The sequence below is a fragment of the Sceloporus occidentalis genome, unplaced genomic scaffold (genome assembly GCF_023333645.1).
Source record: "Sceloporus occidentalis isolate IW3139 unplaced genomic scaffold, rSceOcc1.0.p SCAF_1, whole genome shotgun sequence".
NCBI lineage: Eukaryota > Metazoa > Chordata > Lepidosauria > Squamata > Phrynosomatidae > Sceloporus > Sceloporus occidentalis.
This window is the reverse complement of record NW_028316981.1, coordinates 286,942,524-286,968,096: the sequence shown is the minus strand read 5'-3', so window position 1 is coordinate 286,968,096 and position 25,573 is coordinate 286,942,524. Positions and strand designations below refer to the sequence as shown.

General features: G+C 39.0%; 1 protein-coding gene across 4 annotated transcripts; it reads right to left on the bottom strand.

The window, feature by feature from the left end:
* Positions 1–1,555: 1,555 nt before the first annotated feature.
* Positions 1,556–25,403, bottom strand: MIER3 (MIER family member 3). 4 transcript variants are annotated; one of them, XM_089495503.1, is made up of 13 exons: positions 25,343–25,403; positions 23,181–23,258; positions 19,649–19,794; positions 18,648–18,782; positions 17,683–17,803; positions 15,968–16,053; positions 15,033–15,105; positions 10,654–10,805; positions 9,610–9,691; positions 8,489–8,580; positions 5,814–5,941; positions 5,503–5,648; positions 1,556–5,398 (listed from the first exon to the last, which is right to left on the bottom strand). In XM_089495503.1, exons 3-13 carry the CDS (start codon positions 19,745–19,747, stop codon positions 4,941–4,943), a joined length of 1,572 nt encoding a protein of 523 aa, XP_089351629.1. In that variant the 5' UTR covers positions 19,748–19,794; positions 23,181–23,258; positions 25,343–25,403; the 3' UTR covers positions 1,556–4,940. The 4 variants fall into 4 exon arrangements, with proteins under 4 accessions (XP_089351629.1, XP_089351620.1, XP_089351624.1 ...); XM_089495494.1 differs by lacking the exon at positions 25,343–25,403 and adding an exon at positions 24,969–24,976 and having other exon boundaries at positions 23,234–23,258; XM_089495498.1 differs by lacking the exon at positions 23,181–23,258 and having other exon boundaries at positions 25,343–25,364.
* Between the last annotated feature and the right edge of the window lie 170 nt (positions 25,404–25,573).

The window sequence follows — 25,573 nt, the reverse complement described above, 5'->3', positions numbered from 1 at the left end:
AGGCAGTCAAGTGGTTAGTGTAGATCAGTAGGAGGGAGTATAAAATGGAGGGTGCAACTGTATCCATGTCCTGCTGGCAGAAATTGATTTTATAGTCCAGCAGACTGTTGGAACAGGTATGCCTTTGGACTGATTCAACTTAGCTTTTACGCTCTTAAGAATATAAGAATAGATGGCAAGGCAAGAGCAATGACAAAAGCACCAGATTTGCCTGTCAGGATAGTTTAACTCTTGAGGCATTTATGATATGGTTCAGATAATGTAAAGGTTCTGAGTTGTACGTATTAAGTAGTAAGAGGTAAGTATACCTCCACAAAAATTAGAATCCAGTATATAGCTGGTAAAAATGAAACACACAGATCCAAAATATTGTTTCATAATTGGGATTAGCAGCAGGTAGATGTTGAGGCACTGGAGAGAATTTTGGGAAGTTACTGGACACCATGTGCTGCAAACCTATTGCAAACAATTTCAAAATTGCACTTATAATGACTACAAACATGTGTTGTTGTTTTTTAAAAAATACTGGCCATATTATGAAGATTTCCTACAATGTATTTCTGGCATTTAGCTAGGCCTCCATTAAAAACATAAGAACACCATATGTTATACACAGGGACTAAGCATGCATGAGAATAGTGCAGAATCTTTATCAATTCTTAACTCCCAGGTTTAGTGGGACTGAACAGTCACAAGACACAGAAGGGAAAATATAGTATTAAAAGGGTGAATGCTGTTGGAAATCAGTTATCAGCTGAAATAGCAGATAATCAAGAAACAGTAAAATAAAACAAACTTGGCCCAGATGGTATACTCTATTGTATTTTGGTACAAACTACTTATACACTTATACAGTCAATCTATTGAGATACCTGTTTCCTGTGAATCTGGGCTACATAATTAGGGCCTTTTGGGAACAAAATACAGAGGATGCTTGGTATCCCCTGGGGTTTGGTTCCAGGAGTTCCGGTAGATACAAAAATTTGTGGCTGTTCAAGTCCCCCTAAATATAATGGCATAGTAAAATGGTATCCCTTATATAAAATGGAAAAATCAAGGTTTTAAAATATATTTTGAAATATTTTCACGCCATGGATGCTTGCATCCATGGATAAAGAATCCATGGATACAGAGGGCCAACTGTAGCTCTTGTCTGTTCCTTTATCCCAGATCTCTTACTCTAAATCTACATCTCAGGTACAGTGGTGCTAAGACAATTCTGTGCCACCGGTCTGTTTGCACATCTTATTGGAGACCAAACATCTGAAAATGCCTATAAAAATTTATGCATTTAAGGGTGTTCAGATGGATAGCTTCTAGTTCTACCAGTCTACGGACATGGAGCAGTTCATTGTGCTTTTCCTCCTTAAAATATCTTTTTATATGAAGAAGGCTGAAGTGCTAGAAAAACATGGCAGGTTACAGATGGAAAAGAATATCTGAATCACTGCTAAAAGGCTGTAAGGCAGGAGGAATGCACAATAAAAGCTTCACCTAGAAGCATCCTAAAATACTAGTGTATGGTAGAAACATGAACACTTTCACAGAAGGAAAAAAAGGTTTCCAGACATTTATTTCTGGAACTGTACACCAGGTATTAAAGTACAACAAATACAAAATAATGTTTAAAAGAAAATCAGTGTTTATGTTACAAATATTAAAACCAATGCAACAATAGCAACTTCCTCTTGGGTATCAGATACTAAAATGTTGCGATTGTCACCAACTTGTCATTATGCGCAGGGGATACCAACTGAATCTAGGAATGGCTGGAATTACTGGTTGCTTCAGGGAGGAGTGCAATCCTCCATAGGTTTTAAGCAATAACTGGAAATTTCTTCCGTACCCATGGAAAAATCATAGCCATGATACTATGTAAATTTAGTTCCCATTTATAGACAATGTGCTTATAACACTGGGCAAACAGTCTTCTAATGGTCAGTTTATCCACTAGCTTACATTCAAACTTGAAATATTCACTAAAGACTTTGGTTAAATTAAATAGCATCACTAATACACTACCAGATCTGAAATTAACATATGCTTTGACTCAGCTTTAAAAGGAAAACTGCAGAAATCAGCCTACTTGTACACAATTTAGTATACTTCAGACGGTATTGTACAGCCTTCAAGTAAATTCAGCAAGAAGAAACATAACAAGAGGAAAAATAAGCACTTAAAAAGCTACCAGTAAGAGGATGAAACGGCTAACAAAAGTGGAAGTATTGCTCTAAGCACAGCACCAGTTACACTTCTAAGTGAATCAGCTATTCTTTTCAGAGTCCCTGTAGTTAAGTGATACATCTACAAAACTGCAATTGCCCACAATGGATTTTTGGTTTGCTTTTATGGAGGGGTGGGGAAATATCAAGCAATGAACAAAGAAGTCATCACAGTCTGTTAGAAGAATTGTGCTTTACCCACTAAGAAACAAGGCAATTCAGATTTCTTCATATACTTTCAATTCTGCCACCTTCATATTGACCCTCCAACGCAATTCTTTTAATAAACAGTAACAATTTCTCCATAAAATGTTTAAAGTAGAGAAAAACAGGTTAAGTCCAGCTTTTAAAAGAAAAAAAAATCAATAAATAGCTATTTTACATGAATAAAGTCATAGTGGTACAAATTTATGAATGTCACATCAAGCATGCACAAAATGTTACTATACACAGAAGTAGTCAGAAAATATTGAAATAGATATCTAAAAAGATATTCAGAATGTACATATTTACATAATCTTGCAAATTATTGCCTCATTTTAACAAGGAATTAAAAGTAAACATTACCAGCTAGCTAGCCAACAGGCTTAGATCAGCAATTAAAAATCTATTAAAACTAGCCAGAATTCATTGTTCTCTCATACCATTTTCAGAATTTTGGTCAAAAGTCTTTATTAAATAACTAAAGTGTCCATTCAACTTGCTGACAATCAAAACTTTAGACGAGAAACTAGACTGTCTCGGTCTTCATTAAGACCCCAGCAATGCATAGATAAACTGAACATAGTACTGCATCAGCTAATGAGAATGGGTGTGTTCATTTAAGTGCAACTGGTATAAGCATTCAGACATTTGTGTGTAATGATTTTTATACAGACCAGCCACTGTAAACCCATAAATGTGAATGTATCAACAAAGAGAAAGAATATGGCCAGTATCTTACAAAATTACTTAAGATGTGTTGATTCGAGGACAAAAATAAGAGTAATATAAAAGGTACAGAGTTCAGCACAAATCACAGCAACAAGAAAAGAAGCTGACAATTTGGCTAAAAGTGTCAGAACACGACATAGGGCCAAGGCTACCCATTACTGACTGGCTGTGTACTTGTTAAAATGACAGATTTTAGCTGTATGATTTGGAAAAGATCGCCAACAACTTTTGCCCACTGTGCTAAATTTTGTTGCTACCATGGTGAAATGTGCTAGTGTGTGGAATTCTTCAAAGCCATCTTATAGTGCTGCGAGGAGCACACGGCACTATATGTGGCATCTCAAACTCAGGATGTCAATGCAGTTCACAGTATGTCGAATAAATACTCTCCCTTTGAAGTATTAACTAAGGCATCTGCTTTCTATTTATGCAGTGCAACCATGAAATCATTATACAACACTGCAAAGTTTACCCTTCTCTTTTTCTAAAAAATCAATATATTTAAAGAAAAGTATGTATAATGCCAAGTGCAAAACTAGACAAGTTTTACTGCATTTCAATTCTACTGTAAGAAAGTTCAACTTTTTTTTATAAATATGAGTCATTCAGGACATATAACTAATACCTTTCAATTAATATTGTAACTGATAGCCAATGCTCTAGTAGCCTATCCCAAATCTTTGTCTGTGAAGGTTATCACAAACACAAGAATATCCCTAGCCAGGTTTCCTTTCTGGAACATAAAATGCACTTGACCATTTACCTATGCCGGAAGAATATATACATACACATATATGTGTATACATATCTCCATGCTTCAAAATGCAACTATAATTTCAAGGTACTACTGCATTATCACCATCTGTGAGTCTAGGGTCCCTCATACATTTAACAATTTGAACTGCAGTGCTCTGAACTTAAGGCGAGTCCTTAGATAGAAATCATCAGTGGTCAATCCTAAACTGTGCAGACCGTACCATTATCTTTCAGTGGCCTTAGAAAAAGTTACATAATGTTTGATGGTTCTGTCCCCATATTAAACTCCTCAGAAGTATAGGCAACCCTGTCCTTACCCTCACCAACAATATACCATCATGTGAGCAAACAGATTGAAGTACACAAAAAACTTTGGACAGCATAACCATTTTCTGTGTAAGGTAGCCATGGCCTGTAATTTGGTAAGAGGATCCAAACGTGTCTTCAGACTTTGCTCCTACATTCCCTTGTGCCATCATCAACCTGTGGTTTTGTAAACTGAAGTACTCTGGCTTAGTATCGGATGAGAGAAGGTTCCATTTAAAAATATCCTTGTATGTTTGTGCAGTTTAAATTAAGGAAACCTTTCCCTGCTTTTAAAAAAAATGCTACATTGAGCAGGAATCAGGACTGGTACCTGTAAACAATCACTATTCCACTGCATCCATTAAGCAGAAGTAACTTAGACTAAAAAGCCACTCCAGTCAGTTCTGAACTTCTGTGCTGGTTTTAAGACAGCAGTCTCTGTCTACAGGTTTAAAAAGAAAGAGGAAGCAGAGCTTAAAGCTGCATCACAGAGTTCTCTTAGTCCCCAAACTCTGCTAAACATTGTATGAAGTTTCCACATTTATGAACTGGAAAAAAGTGAAATTACTCTTGATAAATCAAGATATAGTTCTGTACATAAAGACATCACTGATGTCATATAGTTCAAACTTCCAGTGAAAGACTAAGCAAACCTGATCATACTCATCAAGTTTACTATAAACTGCCAACAAGGTCCACTGTATCTTCAGTTTCCAGGTACATTTATTCTGAATGGAGGGCAGTGTGCTGGTGTAACGCATGGGCACTGATAAAGCCATTTGTCTCATTTGCAGATAAACTGCTGAAGTCAGCCACTGAGACTGCCATTTTGGCACTGGTAATGTGATGCGTATGATTTTCAAAATCAACACCCAAATTGTTTACAGATACATCATTCATGAAGGATTCTGGGACTGCAATTCCCATTTTTAGTCTCTTGGCAGGTCTTTCAGATTCCTCGTTGCACATGTTCATTGGGTTTAACTCTGAGTGATAAAATCCAGTCTCAAATAAATTAAAACAATCACTTTCGCCATTACTAGGCAAATTAAGCAAATCTTCCGTTACAACAGGCACATGATTAACTGCTGTTCGGGGAAGGCTCTCCAGTGGTGGGAAGCCATCGTCTAAGCAGTTCACATCTGCAGAGTGGCAGACTGTGGCTACACTGTTGGTCAGTGCTGGAAGAAAAAGAAAAGATTTTTACTCAAGATGCCGCCATTACCCTGATACACAGAAAAAGCAAGCTGGACTAATAACTTATTTCCTATATACTTTAACTCACCTGTCAAATCATTGGCAGTGATAGAATTCAGGATGCTTAGCTGTTGGTCAGGAATAGGCTCTGGTCTGTTGTTTGAGGTTATGGCTGAAGAATGTACAGCTCCACCAAGAGCTTCTGCTTCATCTACCAATCTATCCATATAGTCCCTGTAAGAACATGGTCATTTGAAAATTTACTTGTCTCTGATTGGAAGACAGGTATTTAAAGTAACGTAATATTATAATGCAGATAATGGGAAATATAGAAGAGAAAAAAAGAAGGAGAGAGAGAGAGAGAGAGCTGGGAGGGTTAGAGAAGAACTTCCAACTTACGTTACTCCTGGATGGTGGTTGTACCTCTTTTTTCCAAATCTTGTTTGCTGAGCAAAGTAGTCATATCGTTCTGATTTTTTCCACATGTAATAAAATGCTACACATTCAGCAACTGTTCTGCTCCTCACCTTTAAAAAGGGGAAAAAAAAAACATATCAAACCTTTGAGAAAAGAAGCAGAGGAGAGGGCTTATTACCTGAAATGCAGTATTTACATACAATTCAATGTTGTTTGCCATTTAGCATATGCAAAGAAAGCCATTGTTTTCTTAATCAGAGAGTGTTAAAGACATGGGAAGTTCCATGCCTATATAATATGGATATATTTTCTATTCTACTGACATTCTACCCATTGTTTTTTTTAAAAAAAATCTGTATTACTTGGAATGAAGTTTGCAATTAAGCCATTCTACAGACTGTGCCAAGCTGCTTGAAGGCTAGATGAAAAAGGACAGAGCTATGCAAAGAACCATCATCATGCTTTCATATATTTACACAAGATGGTATTAGGGGAACCAAATGCATGGATTTCCCCCCTTCTAGACAAAGACAAACTAGCTGTTTACTATTGGAATTGTGACAAAAAAAGCAGAGAGCACTATTTCTACAGGTGCCCTGTGTATACAAAGGTCGCCACTATACTAGGCATCTTTCTCAGTTAGACTAGAATTACACAATAGTGACAAATCTATGTATATTTTAGATACCCACTGTAGCTTTTTACCATCATCGTTGGTTGTATGCCTCCTCCAAGGAAGACTGATGATCTACCACTTGACAAAGAGTGTGCTGACTCCCTGACAAATTGGTGTAACCCATTGTATTGCTGATGCTCATTAAGTGACAGGAAACAATGTACAAAGAGTTATTAAATCCAAGAAGCTGGCCCCTGATATTCTAGAAAACATTCGTTGCTGAGTGGCTTCAAACCATTTTTGACTTATGTTCTGAGGAGTTTTGCCATTGCCTTCCTCTGAAGCTGGAAGAGCATGACTTGCCCAAAGTTATGGCCAAGCTGGGACTCAAATCCTTGTCGTTAGTCATAGTCCAATGCTCAAACCACTATGCCATGTTGTCTGTCAGAAAAGAAAGGTGTGGCTGTTGGCAAGCATCCTGAGAAAAACCCAAAAATGATAGATGCCAAATTCATTTGTACTGAGAAAAGACTTTCTAGGTAGACTCATTACTACAAGACCAAAGAGAATATTCCCACCAACTGAAAGTATAAGTCATTCACAGCTTCTCCTCTGGTTGCATAAGTGCTTTATTCAACAAGGGAATCTATTCATATCTCATAGGCCTGCTTCAGAAAGGTATATTGTAGAAGCTTATTATTATTTTTAAATAGTAGGAAAACTTATTTTTACTATAGGAATAAAGTACAGAAGGAATCATGCAGATGTCCACATGTTATTGGATTGAAACTCCTACCTTTCCTCATCACTGGATATGCTGGATAGGGCTGCTGGGATAGCGCTACAGTCCAAGAAGATCCAGAAAGCCACATTATTCCCATCCCTGGGCTAGAGGAATGGGTTAAGGTATCTTTCATCCTCCCAAGTTCTGCCTTCATTTTTAGGACTCTTTTAGGTAAATCCATATCAATAATTCAATTATGCTTTTATTATCTTTTTGCATCTTCTGTACAACTTTATGTTCTCTCACACACCTTCTACTTGAAGACAATCTTGAATACTCTTCACTGTTCAGGCTCATATCTATTCCAATTATCTGTTTCTCCCCACCCACCCCCCCAAAAAGTTAAAGTTAAATAAAATATGCAGTAAATTGAATTAAAATAAGTGGAAAATGTTAGACTAAAAGTTTCTACTTAGATATTGGGCTGGTTACAGAATTTGCTTCCTGCAGATGATAAGCTCTCTGCTGTCTACAGCAGACCTCAAATCTGGCAATAGAATCACACTGGTAGAATGGGGGGCGGGGGGAGGTAATTTATATTGATTCCACCTTTCCAGTACTGGAAGTCATTTACTTTTTGGAAAGCAGCCTTTTCCCACACACGCCTCTGGCTTAATACAGCTGGGCGGGAGAGGGGAAAAATCTGGTAAAATTGTACTTCCTCGCCCCCTAGAGGTTAGGAAAGGCTTCTTCAAGTAAAAAAAAATGTTGGGAGGTGCAGTTCTCTTAGATCCATGGAAGGTGTAGCCCCCATACTCCTGAAAGTTATACATCCTTGATCTGTAGCAAGTATGTACTGTAGTAAAAACTAATGAATTTAATGTGACATAAACCATCTCACTGTGTTAGGTACATTTTATGTGGCTGCTGGAATCAGTATCTATCAATTATGTAATTTCATAACAGAAGTAGAAGAAGTTATTCATTATGTGACATACAAGGACTGCAAATAGGGAAGGACTGCACTGAACTGGTCATTTTCCTGTTTTAGCCTCAAATGATATTTTTGTGGATAACTAGTTTTTAAAAAGGAAACAAAAGTATAAACTTCCAAGTCAATGATGTTCCACAGAAGACTATTTCAGGCATAAACAGGCTGATTCGTTTACTTCATGAGCAGGTTTACAATGTTCGTTGCAAAATTAACATGCAAATAGCCAGTCAGCAACAAAGTAATGTTTAAATTGCTATATTTGCTTTATCTGATTTAACAGGCTTCTTCTCAGATTTTAAAATGACTAAATACCATTTATTTACCTTATTTTTTTGTATGAGATGAAAATCTTTCCCATAAATCAGAAGTGCATGTTCAAAGTTTCTACATTCTTCTTCTGTCCAAGCTGTCATCTCTTGAGATGGGAGAAGAAGAAAGAGAACAATTCAGCCATCTTATTCTAGACTTAACTTCATATAAAATGCTCAACAATTAATGCTTATGTCCACCCAACTATTCAGCTCTACTGCATTTATTCAGGGGAACAACTTTATTGCTATCATAATTATAATTATTATTAGTCAGAACTTAAGGCACTGTACAACAATCCTAAACGGTATTACTTCAGAAGAATGTTTCTTAATTTTGACTTAAAATTGCAGAAATTTCCACTATATAAAATAAATCTAGTAGATATCTGATTTTCTACTTACGGAAATTTGTTTTAAAATTGAAGTGGCTGTTTTTATTATTCAAAAGAACTGAAAGTAATTTAACTTAAGGTTTGCACAAAAAAGTTTCTATCATTCAATAGTATAGTTGTATTACCTACCTACTTTGTGTAAAATCCCACAATCCTGCCACAGTTACATCAGGTGGTGTTCTATCTCTAAAAACTACATCAAATGCTTAGCAACTAATATTGAACTAATATTGCAGAATAAAGCTGAAATCTTCCATAACAAAATCTCTAAGAGACTTTCCTAATTATATTTAGTTGGTACTCTATCTTTTTTATGTCAATCTCTCCCAATCTATAAGGAATGAAGAACTAAAGCGACTAAGGTCCAAAATGCACTGCAGAAATAATCCAGTTTGAGAGCACTTTAACAGCCCTGGCTCAATGCTAGGGAATTCTGGGAATTGTAGTTTTGTGAGACATATAGCCTTTTCTGTCAGAGAGCTCTGAGGCTACAACAAACTTCAGTTCCCAGGATTTTCTAGTACTGAGCCAGGGTAGTTAAAGTGGTCTGAAACTGGATTATTTGCACAGTATGTTTTGGACCTTACTTAACATCTCACGTCATTTCTGCACCTCCTTACAACATTCTTAACTGCAACCCTATAGGTGTCTATTCAGAAAGAAATATTACTGGTGTAGTGGGTTTACTCCCATACACACTGGAAGAGAACTACAGCCTTAATCTTACTAGGAATTTCTTACCATGAGATGCTTTTCCATTTGAGCAATATCTCTCAATTGCTTCTTTTATGTTGTGGTTACATTTGAAAAGCTCATAGAGTGCCTAGAAGAGAGAGAAATGTTTCTTTGTAAACGAACTAAACAGAAAGGAATGTTATGATTTTATACCAATTAAATATTTTTATTATACTTTGATTACTCCATTCATGAAAAAGGAAACATAAAATGGGGTTTATTCACATCAAAACAATACCAGAATATAATGTGTGCAGAATCTAAACTTCATCTTCCAGATTTAGGATTCCTTCTATCAAAAAAATAGGATTTTTATCCACAGAAAAATTCCAGCCATTCTTGCTGGTAGAACCAGGGTAGGGAATAAGTTACTTTTGCCAATTCCTTCCTTTCCCTACATCCCACAGCCCCCCCCCCCAAAAAAGAGATTTTTTGGAAGTCACATGACTGGCCTGAATCAGACTTCTCATGGGAAGAACTCATGATGCACCTCCAACAATGCAGAAAGAAGGAAATTTCCCCCAATCCTTCTCCTGCAACCACTGGAATCTTTCAAAAATCACCTCTGGAAAGTCAGAAGACTCTTGGGGACAGCATGGGAGGCAGCACAGGTGAAAGGGGAATCAGCAATATTATACCCACATACTGTTTGCTCTGGTGGGAAATTGCTTTGAACTTTCCAAGAACAAGAGGGTAAGACTGGGTTTAGTATTTATTCTGTTCAAAAAAGCCTTTTGAAAATATTGTTATCGCATAAGATAAAGCATGATGTACATTTAAATGAAGTTGAGATAGCTTTACCACTGCTTACCATATACATTTATCATAATGGAACTGCCAATGAATACCCGGTTCTGCAGTCTATATTTTAGAGGAAGGAACTGGCACAACCACCTCTAAGTATTCCTTCTCTAAGGAAACCCTATGAAATTCATGGGGTTGCCATAAGTCACCAGGCATTGTGATCATTTCAAAATTAAATCAAATGAAGACTTTTCTTGTATGTAAGCATAAAAAAATCACTATACACAGGTAAGCTCACCAACATACCTGCTCATTATCTCGTGTATGTATTCCCTCAGGAATTCTACCAATAACTTTTTCATTTCCAGTTCTTAATGAGGTCTCAAATAGGTACTCTCTAACTTTATTCTCTGAAATCACACCTGGTTGCCAAAGTAGCTGATCATCATTTTCATATGCTGTTAAGAAAAATAATTAAAGCAAAAGTTATGGATCAGACTTCCCAATGACAACAAAATAAGGCAAAGAAATATGAAATTACAGGGTCTACTTAATAAGGTGGCCATAAAAATAAAGTAATAACAAACTTTCCCATACCAAGTAAAGTAAAGTTAATCAAGATCAAGCAACTTGAAAGCCATGAGCTTTCCTTTCACCAAAGCCTAAGTAATGGGATAGCCCTGTTCCAAATAAAGAAATAAAATAATTTCATACAAATTTTCTTAAAACTGCAATAGACCTACAGTTTAGGATTAAAAAGGGTCAGAGCACTATAACAAAAATAAAAGAATCATAGAGTTGGAATGGAAGAGAGTAGCTTTCTGAAATCATTTTCATTTTTCAGTCCAGAAGTCAGTGAGCATTTTAAGGCTGCCTCATCAAGAAACTTGAAGCAAAAGCTTCCCAAGTCATCCTCATTACATCTACCAACACGTTTTTCAATAAATTGGATAAATGGAATATAGTAAGAACTACTTATCTGAGAGTTCACTTTCCATGCTTTCAGTGGTCCAAAAATATTTATAGTTATTTGCACTTTTTCTACTGCGTAAAAACTGCTTGGGTCCCCACATAATAGGTGAACACATAAGAACTGTGCTGCCATAAAAGGGGTCAGTTGAGGCTGCATCCAGGTCCAACAGAAAGCCAGAAATGTCAGTAAACAAAATAGTGGTAGCCAGGAATACTGAGAAGTTCCCACCCATACCTGCCTGCCTCCACCAACACAAACTAGCTCCTAAATGCTCTCCAAATCCTTCCTTTTTCCTTCACTATTGTCCAGCCTCAGAGGCTTCAGTAGTAGGCTTCCATTTGTGAGACAGTCTCTTTTTTTAAAAAAATCTTTATTATTAAAAAAAGACACTTTGACATACACAAATACAAACACATGCACTCAGCTTCTCCATACATAAATCGAGTATTAGTAACACGAACTAATGTTGATTAATACAATACAACGAATACCCTACCTACAAATCCAACAAGCCTTCTCTACATGACCCTTTCATTTTCCCTCTTCCAACTTAGTCCCTAGCTTTATCCTTATCTTAACTTTCCTTTCTTATTCCCTTCTTCTCTTCTTTCTCCTTTCCCCATCTTCCTTAACCTTCTATCCTTCAGTAATTTCCTTATCCTACAACTGTTTAACTTAACTACCTACTCTTACCTTCTGCACCTACTTATCCCTTCAACTACTTCCCTACTACCCTATCCTTATCTTCTGCTTTCATTCTCCTGTTATTCCACCTCTTCTTCTCACTTATCATACATTCTAAACTTGCATACATACAATGACTTCCTCCTATCTATTTCCAATTACTTCATACTCGTTGACTTTCCGTATTCTAATCTTTTTAGTGAATCCCATCTCCCTTCCAATAACGAAGTTTCACCTGTTGTAGTTGGTTTTTTAGTGCTGGCCGAGACTGAATCCCTTATTTGAATACTGTTACTGCTATCTCTCCCCAGTTTGCTTCTAAAAAATCAATTACTTTAGTCCATTCGTCTTTCCTTTGTTTGGTTTCTTTATTACTAATTGCTTGGGTTAGTCTATCCATCATAATAGCATCGTATAGTTTTACTATCCAATCATCTATAGATGGGCAGTTAGAGTTTTTCCATTCAATGGGGTGGGCAACTGGTGGGCAGAGGCAAAACAGGGCAGTGAATACAGAACTTCCTTTCATCTCACTAATCCTAGCGTTTGGCTTCTGTGAGGAGAGGATCTCAGCCACCATCATCCCCTATTGCAACACTGGCCTTTATCTCCCATCTGTAGGTAACTAACTCATCTGTCTTTTTGGGGGCTATATATATGGTAGTATATATAGATTCAGTGCTATCCGCAGTTTTAAGCATCCCGTGAGGACATGGGATTTTTACTGTATGAACCTAAACAAGCCTATCTAATTACACAGGCTGTAACAATTATGTTTGCCATACCACCTACAGACAATTATTTCATTAAAAAGAAAATGACAAGATTTCCACTTGAATTTTGAGATTGCAAAGCTGGGTTCAATTCCTACAGCTTTCCATACCCACCCCAATGTTATGGGAGGGTGGGATAGAAACATGCCATCTGACTCCCTCTAGGGGCTGGGAAGGGAGAAGGCTCTTACATCAGCTGATGATGACTAGAAAGAGTCTCTGAGCCCCACCCCCATGCAGCAGCTGAAGCCAGAATGCTCTCCCTTCTGCTTTAACCATGAACATGTATAGCTATACCCATGTATAAGAGGACTGCTTTGTTACTGGATGGAGGTGCTTGCCTTCACTCAGGCTAATGTCACACTACAGAATTAATGCAGTCTGACATGCTTTAATGGTCATGGCTCCATCCTATGGGATCCTGGGATTTGCAGTTTGTTGTTCTCTTTGACAGAGAAGACTAAATACTTCATAAAACTTCTTATCCCAGAGTTCCATAACATTGAGCCATAGCAGTTAAAGTGGTCAAACTGCATCAATTTTACAATGCAGATGCAGCCTCAGCTGGCTAGGAGTAGGACCTTGTCAACTACAGGTTGTTGTATTTTTGGCTTGGCTAGGAGACCCTATGCTAATAGATACATTCCCTTGCAATCAACATGTTTTATTTTAACCATGTTAATTTCCAAAAGACAACTCAGCCCTAGATAATTAACTAGGCTAAACATGTTTGAACAGTAACATAAACATGAAAAATTGATTATATGTAAAGAAAAAAAAATCCAATTAGTTTTCTACCTTAAAGTAAGGGCACGGTCAAATAAAAGGCCAAATTCCTGCTTGTGTCTTTGGAAGTTATCAATATGACTCAAAGATTCATATATCCAGGTGAAGTATTACATTTTTGATACATTTAAGACATTAAGGCGAAAAAAGGCAATTGCCTTTTTAAAAAACCTTACATTTAGTTCAGTTCTACTGACTTACAGATAAACAACACTGTGTTTAAATCATGAATCCATCTGTCTCTCAATAGCTTTTGATATCACTAGATAGTATTAAGTGATCTGTACAATTTAACAGTAGTGGAGACACTGATGTAAGCTTGTGTAATTCTTTCATTTGGGACTACAGTCATCCCCTTATGTGGAGGATCCGTTCCAGACCCCTTCGTGTAAGGGAAAAAACGTAGATGTTCAAGCCCCATTCAAATGAATGGGGCTTGTGCCTGCAGCAACATGGCAATAGTGCACGGGGCGCATGCCACGGGAGTATGTGTCATTTTTTTTCCTGGCACGCTCCTCCCTTCCTTCTGGGTATGCTGGAAGCTGCGTAAAACACGGCCGCGTATAATGCGGCCACACTGTATAATTTTTTTTCCATAAAATGTTGTAGTTCAACATTCTGCAGAATTTTTATTACTGAGTAAGACACAATGCTTTGCACTTTAGCTGTGGATGCCCAGAGATCAGAAGGTTGGACTAGGTAGTCTTTAGGGTTCCAGTTCTATGATACCTGCTGCCATTAAAATAAAAATAGTTCAGAACATCCTCACTGTCTACTCATTGTCTCACAACCACAATTCAAAATGATGTATTAGGTAGTTTTAAAAATACAGGGTACAGGTGGAAAACCCTGCTTCAAGTCTCATTATATTGTTGCATGAAATAAGAGAGGTTATAAAGCCTTCATTACTGTGGCTTCAATTTTTCTGGCACCACAAAATTTGATGTGATTGATAAGGCTGGGAGTAACAACATTTTTGCCTACAGGATACTATGCTGCATGAATGCCAAAAGCCCCAACTTTTCCTTGCCTGTGATGACAGAGGAGCACACAAAACTTTACAGTGTTGGCTATAGTGGAACAAGATGGCAGCACTTTGTTGTGTCCCCTCTCCATCCTGAAGCTCTTGGAATTGCCCAAAAACTCTCCAGGGGGTTTCCTCAGCCCTTGAGAGCAGATTTTTGGGGCTGCATAGAGGTCTGGTTCAAATCCTGAAATGAAAAACTAAACTTTTAGGCCAGTATCTGCTTCAGGTGATTGAAATGACTGTGCCTGCAGGAGCAAAACAATCCCTCTTTGCCCTTGCAGACCCCTCTCTTTCCCTAAAAACCTGGTCAGCAGGTCCATGAAACCCTCTGTGGCATTTTTTTTTTTTTTTGGTCACTGTAAAGGGGTCTGGAGAAAAAAGAAGACAGTCCTGATGCTATTCTCTGTTTGATTTAATCCATCATCCAAAAAATAATACTCACCCTTTTCATCATCACAGTTTTTACCCAAATAAGGTGGAATTTCTGCTTGATACTGCGAACCAATCATTATTTCCTGAAGATATTTAAAACAGCATTTTAGGTTTACATTTATATATACATAAATACTAGAGCAGTATTGTTTATCTCTGGCTTGGAAATGAGGAAAGTTGTTTGGCTGCATGCTTCTGCTCCTCCGGCTATGACAATGAGGACTTAGGGAAGCTCAATCAACATCCAGAGAGCCATATATTACCCAGTTCTGCCCCAGGGGATCCTCCAAGTGACTGAACTGCTGACAATTCAAATGCTGTCCATAATGGTTTAAGTCCTGCCAAACACTAATATGTATTTCCAAGACATTTTTCAATATTTTAACTTCACATTATTATAAATCTAAGATTTACTAGTGTAATTATTTAAAGCCCAAGTGGGCAACCATAAAAAGATAGGGGAACTGCATTAGCCTCCTGCAGACCATGGCAGGCTGCACACCCCCATCAAATCCATTCCTATATAGCCTGCAAACACCATCTAGGAGACATGCAGGCATTTTCACCATGTTTTGGGGGTTCCCAAGGCCATTTTAGGCCCAGGGAAAACCTTTGTTAACAACAGAAAGTGAGCAAAAGTCCATTCCTGTTTACCTCCTGTTTCCCCTGGGCCTAAATTGACCCACTACCCCCAAACATGGTGGAAATGCAACCTGCACTGCATAAAGGACATTTGGGGCAAAACAATGTTAAAAAAACATTTTGGGGGAAAAAATGATGGTGGGGGAGGTCTGCAAAAGTCGTGAAAATGTCCTCCACACAATCTAGAGATAATTTTGGTGAGTTATAAAGCAAATGTTTGCCTGTAGCCCACACTTTGTCCACCCTTGATATAAAGGAACGTGCATCCATTAGAGTGGATTGTTCCATTCTTAGGTAACTTACTTTCCGTAAATCTTCAGATGAATTACCAGTGTCCACCTCAACATCTTCACCATCTGATTCTTTATCACCTTCACATATAGTGTTTGCTTTTTATAATAGAAAAATAAAAATAATTCAGAATTACTTTAAAATGTTAAGATCATATACTCTAACATAACAACTTAACTACTGGGTAGGGGGGAGACAATGAAATCAATCTTTTTAGCCCTTTGCTACTTTAAGCTACACAAGAGTAACAATCAGTGGTTAACAGTGATATCCTATCCATGGCTGCTGCCACACTGCCAAGATAAAGCAGTTTGACATCACTAGCTTCCATGGCTCAATGCTATGGAATTCTGGGTTTTGTAGTTTGTTGTGGCACCAGACCTCTCTGACAGAGAAGGCTGAATAACTCACAAAACTACAAATCCCAGAATTCCATGGCATCGAGTCATGGCAGTTAAAGTTGTTCCAAACCGCTATATTTCTGCAGTGTGGCAGCAGCCATGTCTAGGTAGTAGTAATTCCCACTGAGTTCAGTACAAATTAAAAACAGGTAAATTCAATCTGAGTCCACAACCAAGATCAACAAATCTTAGGGTGTTACAATTTTCTGAACAACAGCTATGGACATGTACTAGATTCTGCAGAACTGTGAACCTCAAATTACATTTCCCATTTGTGCCCTGACACAAGACTCCTCTATTTCTTGATACTAATTTGAATATTTCTGTTGATATATGTGTAATTCTACTAAAACCTTTCACCTGTTTCACCTTTAACCTTGTTTCTCTCCTCTTACTTACACTGTTAACCTGAAGGAAGTGCATGTGCCTTTTACACTGCTTTACATATAGTAACTTCCTAACATGGGCATTCTAGAACTAATAACACTACACTTCAGTGTAAATTAATACAAACTACACTACTGTTTAGCAAAAACGTTTACTGTGTTAATATTTTCTATAGTCCCAGCCCTACTTCCAACCACTATTCCAATAAATTAAACTGCACTGTAAATGGTTTTCAAATGGGAATTGGAACAAATCCCTGCCTCAGATTCATCTCAAGAGAGACACAAAACAAGTGGAAAGAGGGAGAATGAGAAAGAGAAGCAAACACAGTGATGGTCTGAACTGATTATGAGCAAAGAAATTTCAGTAGTAAGTTTCCTCAACTACTTAGAATGTCACAATGAATTTCAGGTTAATATGATTTTATACATTTTGTTCAGAAATAGTAAGTTTCTAACTCACACCAGGGAAAAGTTCCATTATACTTTCTAACATGCAGGATTTTGCCCCTGACAATGAAACAGTATCACATGTGGATTTGTTCACCAAGTGCACCATAGAATACACATTTGGGTAAATTACACTATGCAACTAAAGTTTTGCAGACTGATGGCAGTCCGCTGACTGAGCTTTGAATGCAGTCATTACTGGGAGTGCAGTTAGCACTAATACCATGTTAGAGCACCAAAAGTTCAATTTATTCTTTGTTTCCAGACACATATGGTTTACTAGTGTAAAAGTGAGCAGAGAAAGTCCAAAAGCATGTTCTAGGTCTAGGAGGTGCTGCCATATCTACATTTGAATGAGGCAAGATCAGCAAGTCTATTCAGAATGTGTTTTGGGGACAGAAAGCAATGCAAACCCAGCTAATCCAACACTCTGAATTAGAAATGTGACACATGAGTATTTATACAGTAATATTAACATTAATCTCCCTACATCTTAAAGGTCGAGGAAAAAAGTCTGTAGTTTCATGTGAAGTGACTGATGGCGTCAAATCATCAGCAGAAGACTGTGTTTCTTCATCATCCCCTGACAATAGGTCTTTGGCTATTTCCTCCTGTAACCAGAAGAGTTGAGGATTAGTATCATTCAGGTATGGAAAAAGTAACTGTATCCTGAAATTCATCTTATATCAGTATACTTTATGAGGAATCTTGAAGAAATAGGACAAGACTTTCCATTAAAATATCATTTACTACTTACGTCAGACCCAATTTGAGTCATACTTAAGAAAGTGCTGGAGAAAAGGGAAACATTACAGCATCCAGTAGTTTTAGGTTTCACTAATAACATAATACATCTGGACTGTGTATATATGAAGTTTCATATTCTACCACCAGAAAGATAAATACAGTACTGCAAAAAAATAATTGTGTTCCAGAGAAACAATACAAAGTAGCTATTGATACAGGAGGTATACCTGTCCATAATGCATGTTGTTTTACTGGAATCACATTTTACTGAGTTTTGATAGTTAAGAATTTTTTAGAGTCTATTTGTATTCATTTCTTAGAAGCTAAGGAAAAACCAATGGGAAATGCATAAGGATTATTTGAGACATAAAAACCGATGCCAGCACTTAATGTATGGAAGGAATTTAATCTCTGTGCACTAAATGGGATAGGGCAGTGATGGCGAACCTATGGCACGTGTGCCAGAGGTGGCACTCAGAGCCCTCTCTGTGGGCACATGTGCCATTGTCCCAGCACAGAGTCTGCCAGAGTTTGTTACTAGAAAGCCATAGGGACATGGCACTTTGCAATAAATAAGTGGGTTTTGAGTTGCAGTTTGGGCACTTGGCCTCAAAAAGGTTCACCATCACTGGGATAGGATCATAACAAACAAAGAACCTAAGATACTCCTGCTTTAATCTTGTACACAAGAAGCTCTTTTCAACTTACTTTATCCAAAGTCATGTCTGGCAGCTCATCAGCAAGTTCACTTGGGGAACTGTCTGCACTGGAACTTGCTACGACAGGAACTGCAGACTCATAGCCATAAAATGCCAGTAAGTCTTCTAAAGGCATGCTTCCTTCCTGATTTTTAAGAAGGAAAAAGGAGATTACCATTTGTAGAAACCAACTGGTTTTTACACATGTACTGAGAAATAAAATGGAAAGGACTATTTAGACACAAAATATACAAAAATTTATCTTAATAGAACAGGACTTAAGTACACAGTTTAAATAAAGAGATTACATTTGCAATCAAATCCTATGCTATCACTATGTAGAGAAATCTTGCAGCACCTTTGAGACTAACTTAAATAAAAATGTTGGCATCATGAGTTTTTGTAGACTAAAGTCTACTTCTTCAGATGCATTTGGAAGTAGACTTAAGTGTACGAAAGCTCATGCTGCCAACATCTTTCTTTCAGTTAGTCTTAAAGGTGCTACAAGATCGCTCTACGTACTGATTCTAGACTAACATGGCTATATCTTTGAATTCTACCCCATGCTATCACTTTAGCTTCAACAGATTAATTACCACCTAATGAGATGGTCATATGGTTTTGTAATATGTCCTTATGGTTCTACTGTAGTTGCTTAACAGCCACATATACAATATAGCTACAATATTTGGGGGCACACTCAAGATACAGGTTCAATAATGCTGATGGCCACATGCCCAAGCAAATAATGTTTTGACGGAGGCATCTATTCAGCAGAGATTCAAAAGAAACAATATATCTCATTTACACTTTCCCACTATAAACCAGATTGCAGTTTAACAATCACATGTTGAAATAAGACGTAACTATATTCTTAAGAAGAATGAAGCTCTCAAACGTCTCAAATTAGAATCTTTTAAAAAAACTGAGTAGGGTTTTAAAGATTAAAAAAAGTCTAGCCAACAGAAAATATACTGTGTGTCCAACATGTCTAGGAAGAAAGTCCATTACCTTTTCTAAGTCTTCAATCTCAGAACTGAAATTCTTTCCTTCATCCATCATTTCCTCCTCTTCAAGAGTTCGCTCATCATCATAGTCATGTACCAACATTTCAGCTGTAGGGTCAAAGTCATGATCTTCAGAAGATAAAGAACCAACTATAAAAAAAACAATGTGAATCTCTTTAGCAACACACAAAATGATAACCACTATAAAAAACAATGTTATATATTAATGTAAATTAAATGTCAATGTTCCAGACAAACAAGCATCAACATCCATTTTTATGATCCAAAAGTTGGAAGCATAATTGCATGTCCTGCAATTTGATAGGACTGCTCTGGAACAGAAGTCCTACTGCCATTATGGTATTAATTACAGCCTTCATTGCAAGTACTGTAAGCTATGTATATTTGCATGAATACCAAATACGCATGCCAGTATAACTTATCTTTATTTGATAATAGCTTTCCTGATTCCTAAATGTAGGTATCATGAATCAGTGAATGAGCACAAACCAACGCATGAACAATGGTGCATATGAAGGAAATGTAATAAAATTTGGATCACAGCTCGCAAAAAATACCATTGGTATGAAAGTACACGCTGAACAAATAGGCTGCATTAATTAACTGACTCCGAAGATAATTTAAAACAGCCACAGGCTGGAGGAAGAAGAAAAGCCATTGAAACAAAATTCAGTATAGGCTAGGCTCAAAGGGAACTTTTTGTTTTCAGATGTCTCAGGATAGCATAGAGTTACTGTGCAGGTGTATTTATGTTGTTTAAATATTTATATTCTGCCCTATATCATGAAATCTCAGACAGGCATATAAGCAAAATCAAGAGATCTACAGTAAGCCATCTGGACGGCGACTGTCCATTTATTATGTTCACGAATCTCCTTTTCTCCCTCCCTGTCTCTCATTTTTTTTAAAATTTAAAGCCATCTCAAACAGTACATTTCCTTCTAACTACGAAGTATCCATGTCAGGACAATTTAGACTGGAATAAGATATTTCATTTATGTGCGGTTTACCGGATTTAGTTCAAATGGAGAAACACATTACCAAGCTGTAATTCTCAAATAATGAAAATAAAGATACTACATTCAGTTTAATAACTACTGCATATGATGTTAGATTAAAATAACAATTACTTATGTAATCAACAATAAGTAGAATTAAGTAGAATTATTCATGCCCATAACATTATATATAAGCCATGGATCTGAATAGATAACTTATTATAAAACAATCTAAATAGATAACATTATAAAATAACTTGAGGCAAAATCCAGCTGTACTATGAAGTCCCAAGGATTCTAGGGGAAATTTTTAATTATGTATAAAAACTGATTTTGAAATCAGTTGTATCTAAAATGTTTTGTTTTGCATGGACTGTATGCATCCCTACTCCCATTAAACTAAATGTGTGGTTTATAGTGATCCAAAATCTTATACAGATGCATATTTGGCTTGATTATATAGAAAATTAGTTATATATATTTACATTTTAGGTATGTTTACTCACAGTTAGGCCTCATGGTTTTTAAATGGAGACTACTTCTGAAAGAACCTATAGAAATGTTGCTGGTCAGAGAAAACCTAAAGTGGTGGAGAGGGAGTAAAAGGGCAGATGATCCACCGCTCCTGAAGCCCTGCTGGCTGATATACGTCACGGCAGGTGGATAGGATGGGCTTTTCCAAAGACATACCCAGTGGATCTTTCTTGTTTTGAATTTCCACTCCACTAAAAATAATGGAAGGGAAATTAATTATGCCAAATCCTTGGTGACCTCTTAGGAAATAAACGGGACTCCCAATGTTGTGGGAGTATATCAGCTAGCAGCATAGTGGCAGCTAGCTGACATACTCCCACAAAATTTCCACTCTGAAGTCTACTAAGTCTACTTCTGAATTCTACTTCTCAAGTCTACCAAGTGCCTGGAGGGGCCGCAGCAAATCTATGCCCATAGAGTTCTTCCACAGCTATAATGGGAACCATGCTCTACTACCCACAATCTTCCTCTTTGCCAATGGGTGTACACACCTATTCCATCCAACCCCCTTACAGCAAGATCTGTAGATTAGGACTGCACTGTCAGATCTGTAGAATAAGAGTGCATTTAAAATATCAAATGAGGAATGTTACTTGTTCTGAAAACTGTGCTTGCCAAGGGCTGCTTTAGTCTTTTATATGTCAAAGACGTACATTCCATATGCAGGCTGTGGCTTTAAGCATTCATATTTAACAAACAGCACACAACCCTATACTTATCTATTGATAATTAAATCTCACCAGACTCTAAGCCTTACCAGCCAAATAATTTAGTTGACACTTCTTAATGCAACTTTTATCAAGAACAACAAAACGTATAAGTTTCAGTAATTTTACAATTACTTGATTTGTATGGTTTTACTTTTGATTTCAATATTAGATAAATTAAACCTAGGATTCGTTGGCCAACTTTCAGGAGTGCTTCAGCTGTATATTTTTTTTCATGGCAGGGAGTTGGACCAGATAGCCCTTGCAGTCCCTTTGAACGCTTATGATTCTGTACTTGTAACTTTTACAAAGTTACGCATCTTCCTTTTTAACAAAGGTCCAAAACACACTGCAGACATAACCCAGTTTGAGATGATGCTTTAACTTCCCTGGCTCAATGCTAGGGAAATTCAATGAATTGTAGTTCTGTGAGAGATGTAGCCTTCTCTGTCAGAGTACTCTGGTGCCACAATAAACTACAATGCCCAGGATTCCCTAGCACTGAACCACGGCAGTTAAACCGATCTCAAACTGGATTGTTTCTGCACTGTGGTTTGGACCAAAGGAAGCCAGAATTCCACTTCTGTTTCTTTTAGAGGTTAAGTAGATTCTATGAACATATTAACAATCAAAAGCAACAGAAACATAGGAATCAAAGGTCCAAAACACATTGCAGAAATAATCCAATTTGAGACTGCTTTAACTGCCCTGGCTCAGTGATAGGGAATCCAGGGGACTGTAGTTTATTCTGGCACCAGAGCTCTCTGACAGAGAAGGCTAAATGTCTCACAATACTACAGTTCCCAGGATCCCCTAGCATTGAGCCAGGGCAGCCATAGAGTGGGCTCAAACTGGATAATTTCTGCAGTGGCAGTGTCTTTTGGATCAAAGTTTTATCTCAGATAAGGCAGCCTAGACTTTCCTCCAAGTAAACATGCACAGAATCAGACTTCATGGCTGCAATCCTATGTTCATCAGCATTTTCATCCTAGCTATTGGTAGTTGGCTGGCAATCTGCATAATAGTTGATGAAATTTACTTCTAAGTAAATATGCATGTGACAGCAGCCTTATTCAGAAGCCAGAGAAATATATCATTTACACTGAACTCTAGATTCCATAGGAAAGAACCAAACAAGTCACTTTAAAATGAAAAAAACTGAGCATGAAATAGGAGGATGGGGGAGAGGAGAAGATCATTTTAACATGTTAATAGTGAAAATAAAAACATAAAGCATCTTTGACAGATGCGCCTGTAACCTGGCCCTTAACCGTACCCAAAAGCTTCCCACTGCCGGAATCACAGAAGAAGGAACTGAACAGGACAAACCTGGGCTCGAACTCCCAAAGGAAGCCTGAAACAAGCAACAGGAGAGGGGGAGAAGGGAAAACAAAACACTTCAGTAACAGCTTTACAGGAGTCTAAGAGAAGACTTCAAAAAGGAAACTCTTCCCACCCTTCCAGGTTTCCCCCTCAAGTGCACACATCCTCCCATCTTTCTTTTCTCCTCCTAACTTCCCTTCGTATCTCTGTCTTTCCTTCCCCTTTCTATAAAAATTGTCTCTCCGCATCCCTTCCCTGAGGAGCCAACACAGTTTGAGCATTGGACTATGACTCTGGAGACCAGGATTTGAATCCCAGGGTCACCATAAGAACCCACTGGGTAAGTTTGGACAAGTCACTCACCCTCTCGGCCTCAGAGGATGGCAATGCCAAAAACCAAACATACCACCTTCTGAAGAAACTTGCCAAGAAAACCTCAGGAGAGGTTCACTGCCTGAGAGTTGCCATAAGTCGGCAACGTCTTGAAGGCACCCAACATCCTTTAAAAACCTCACAAGTCAATCTCTTTCAGCCTCAGAGGATGGCCTTCGCAGCAGCAGCAGCAGCAACAACAACAACAAAATCCTTCTAAAGAAGATGCCATGAAACCCTGAGGATAGGTCCACTGCCTGAGGGTCACCCTAAGTCCGCAATGTCTTGATGACACACAGCATCCTTTCAAAAACCTCTCCAGTCACACTCTCTCAGCCTCAGAGGATGGCAATGCCAAAGAAAGGGGAAGAAAAACCCTCCGAAGAAACCTGTCATGAAACCCTGAGTATAGGTTCACTGCCTGAGGGTCACCATACGTTGGAAATGACTTGAAGACACAAAGCACCCTTTCGGAAACCCTTAAGTCACACTCTCTCAGCTTCAGAGGATAGTCATGGCAACCAAAAAAACCCACCTTCTAAAGAAAATGCCATGAAACCTTGAGGGTAGGTCCACTGCCTTAGCTTTGGCCTAAGTCGGCAACATCTTGAAGGCACACAGCATCCTTTCAAAAACCTTCAAGTCACACTCTCTCAGCCTCACAGGGTGGCCATGGCAAAACAAAAACAAAAGCAAAACCCTAAAGAAAAAGGACACACAAACCTCTGAAGAAACTTGCTATGAAAACCCTAGGAGAGGATGTCTAACCTAGGAGAGGGTCACCCTAAGTCGGCAACGTCTTCAAGGCACACACCATTTCAGAAGCCCTTGAGTCACACTCTCTCAGCTTCAGAGGATGGCCATGGCCAAAAAGAGAGAAAGGAATCACAGAATCACAGAGCTGGAAGAGACCACAGGCCTCCAGTCCAACCACCCTCTGAAGAAACTTGCCATGAAAACCTGAGAACAGGTCCATGGCCAGAGGATCACCGTAAGTCGGCAACGTCTTGAAGACACACGGCATCCTTTCAAAAACCTCAGCAGTCACACTCTCTCAGCCTCAGAGGACGGCCATGGCCAAAGAAAGACCCTCCGAAGAAACTGCCATGAAAGCCCCAGGAGAGGCCCACTGCTTGAGGGTCGGCCTAAGGAGGCAGCATCTTGAAGGCACACAGCATCCTTCTGGAGGGGACTACAAGTCACACTCTCTCAGCCTCAGAGGATGGCTCCAAAACTACAACAACAGCAACACACTTCCAAAGCCTCCCTCCGAAGAAGAGCTGAGGACAGGTCCCCTGCCTTAGGGTCCGATGGGGCAGCAAGGGCGCCCTCCCCTTCCTCCCCCGGACCCGCTCCCTTCATCTCATACCCTTCCCTGCCTGCCTCTCCTGCCCCGAAGCGCAGGGCCCTGGCCCTCTCTCCCTCTCCATCCCGGGAGGCGACCAGAGAGGGACCACCGCCGGGGCCCTCCCTGCCGCCTCTCCCTCCGGGGCTCCCAGCGGAGGGGCTCTGGACGGGCACCGGCCGGCGCTCAGGAGGCTCCAGCCCGCCGCGGCCTAGTCGCCCGAGCGGCCCTCCCCGGCCTCCCTTGCCTCGGGGAGGCCCCCGGCCAGGCCCCAGAGCCCCCTCGCCGGGTCTCCATCCCGCGGAGAGGGGCCCCGGGCCTCCCTAGGCGACGCCCGAAGCCCCTCCGGAGCCGGAGCCCGGCGGACCCCAGCGCCCCTGCCCGCTTTCCCCGCTCACCTCCGCCATATTGGGAGCGCTGGGGCCGAGCGAGCGATGCGCAAAGTGCCCGGATGGGGCCGCTAAGCCAATGGCGGCGGAGGAGGAGGAGGAGGAGGAGGAGGAGAGGGAAGGAGAAGTTGTGGCTGGGCTCTGCTTCTCCCTCAGCCAGGCCCCAGGAGGACCCCTGGCAGGAGCCGCTCCTGGGTGCCTCCAAGGCCCTTCTGCTCAGGGCAATCTCAGCAAGGCTCC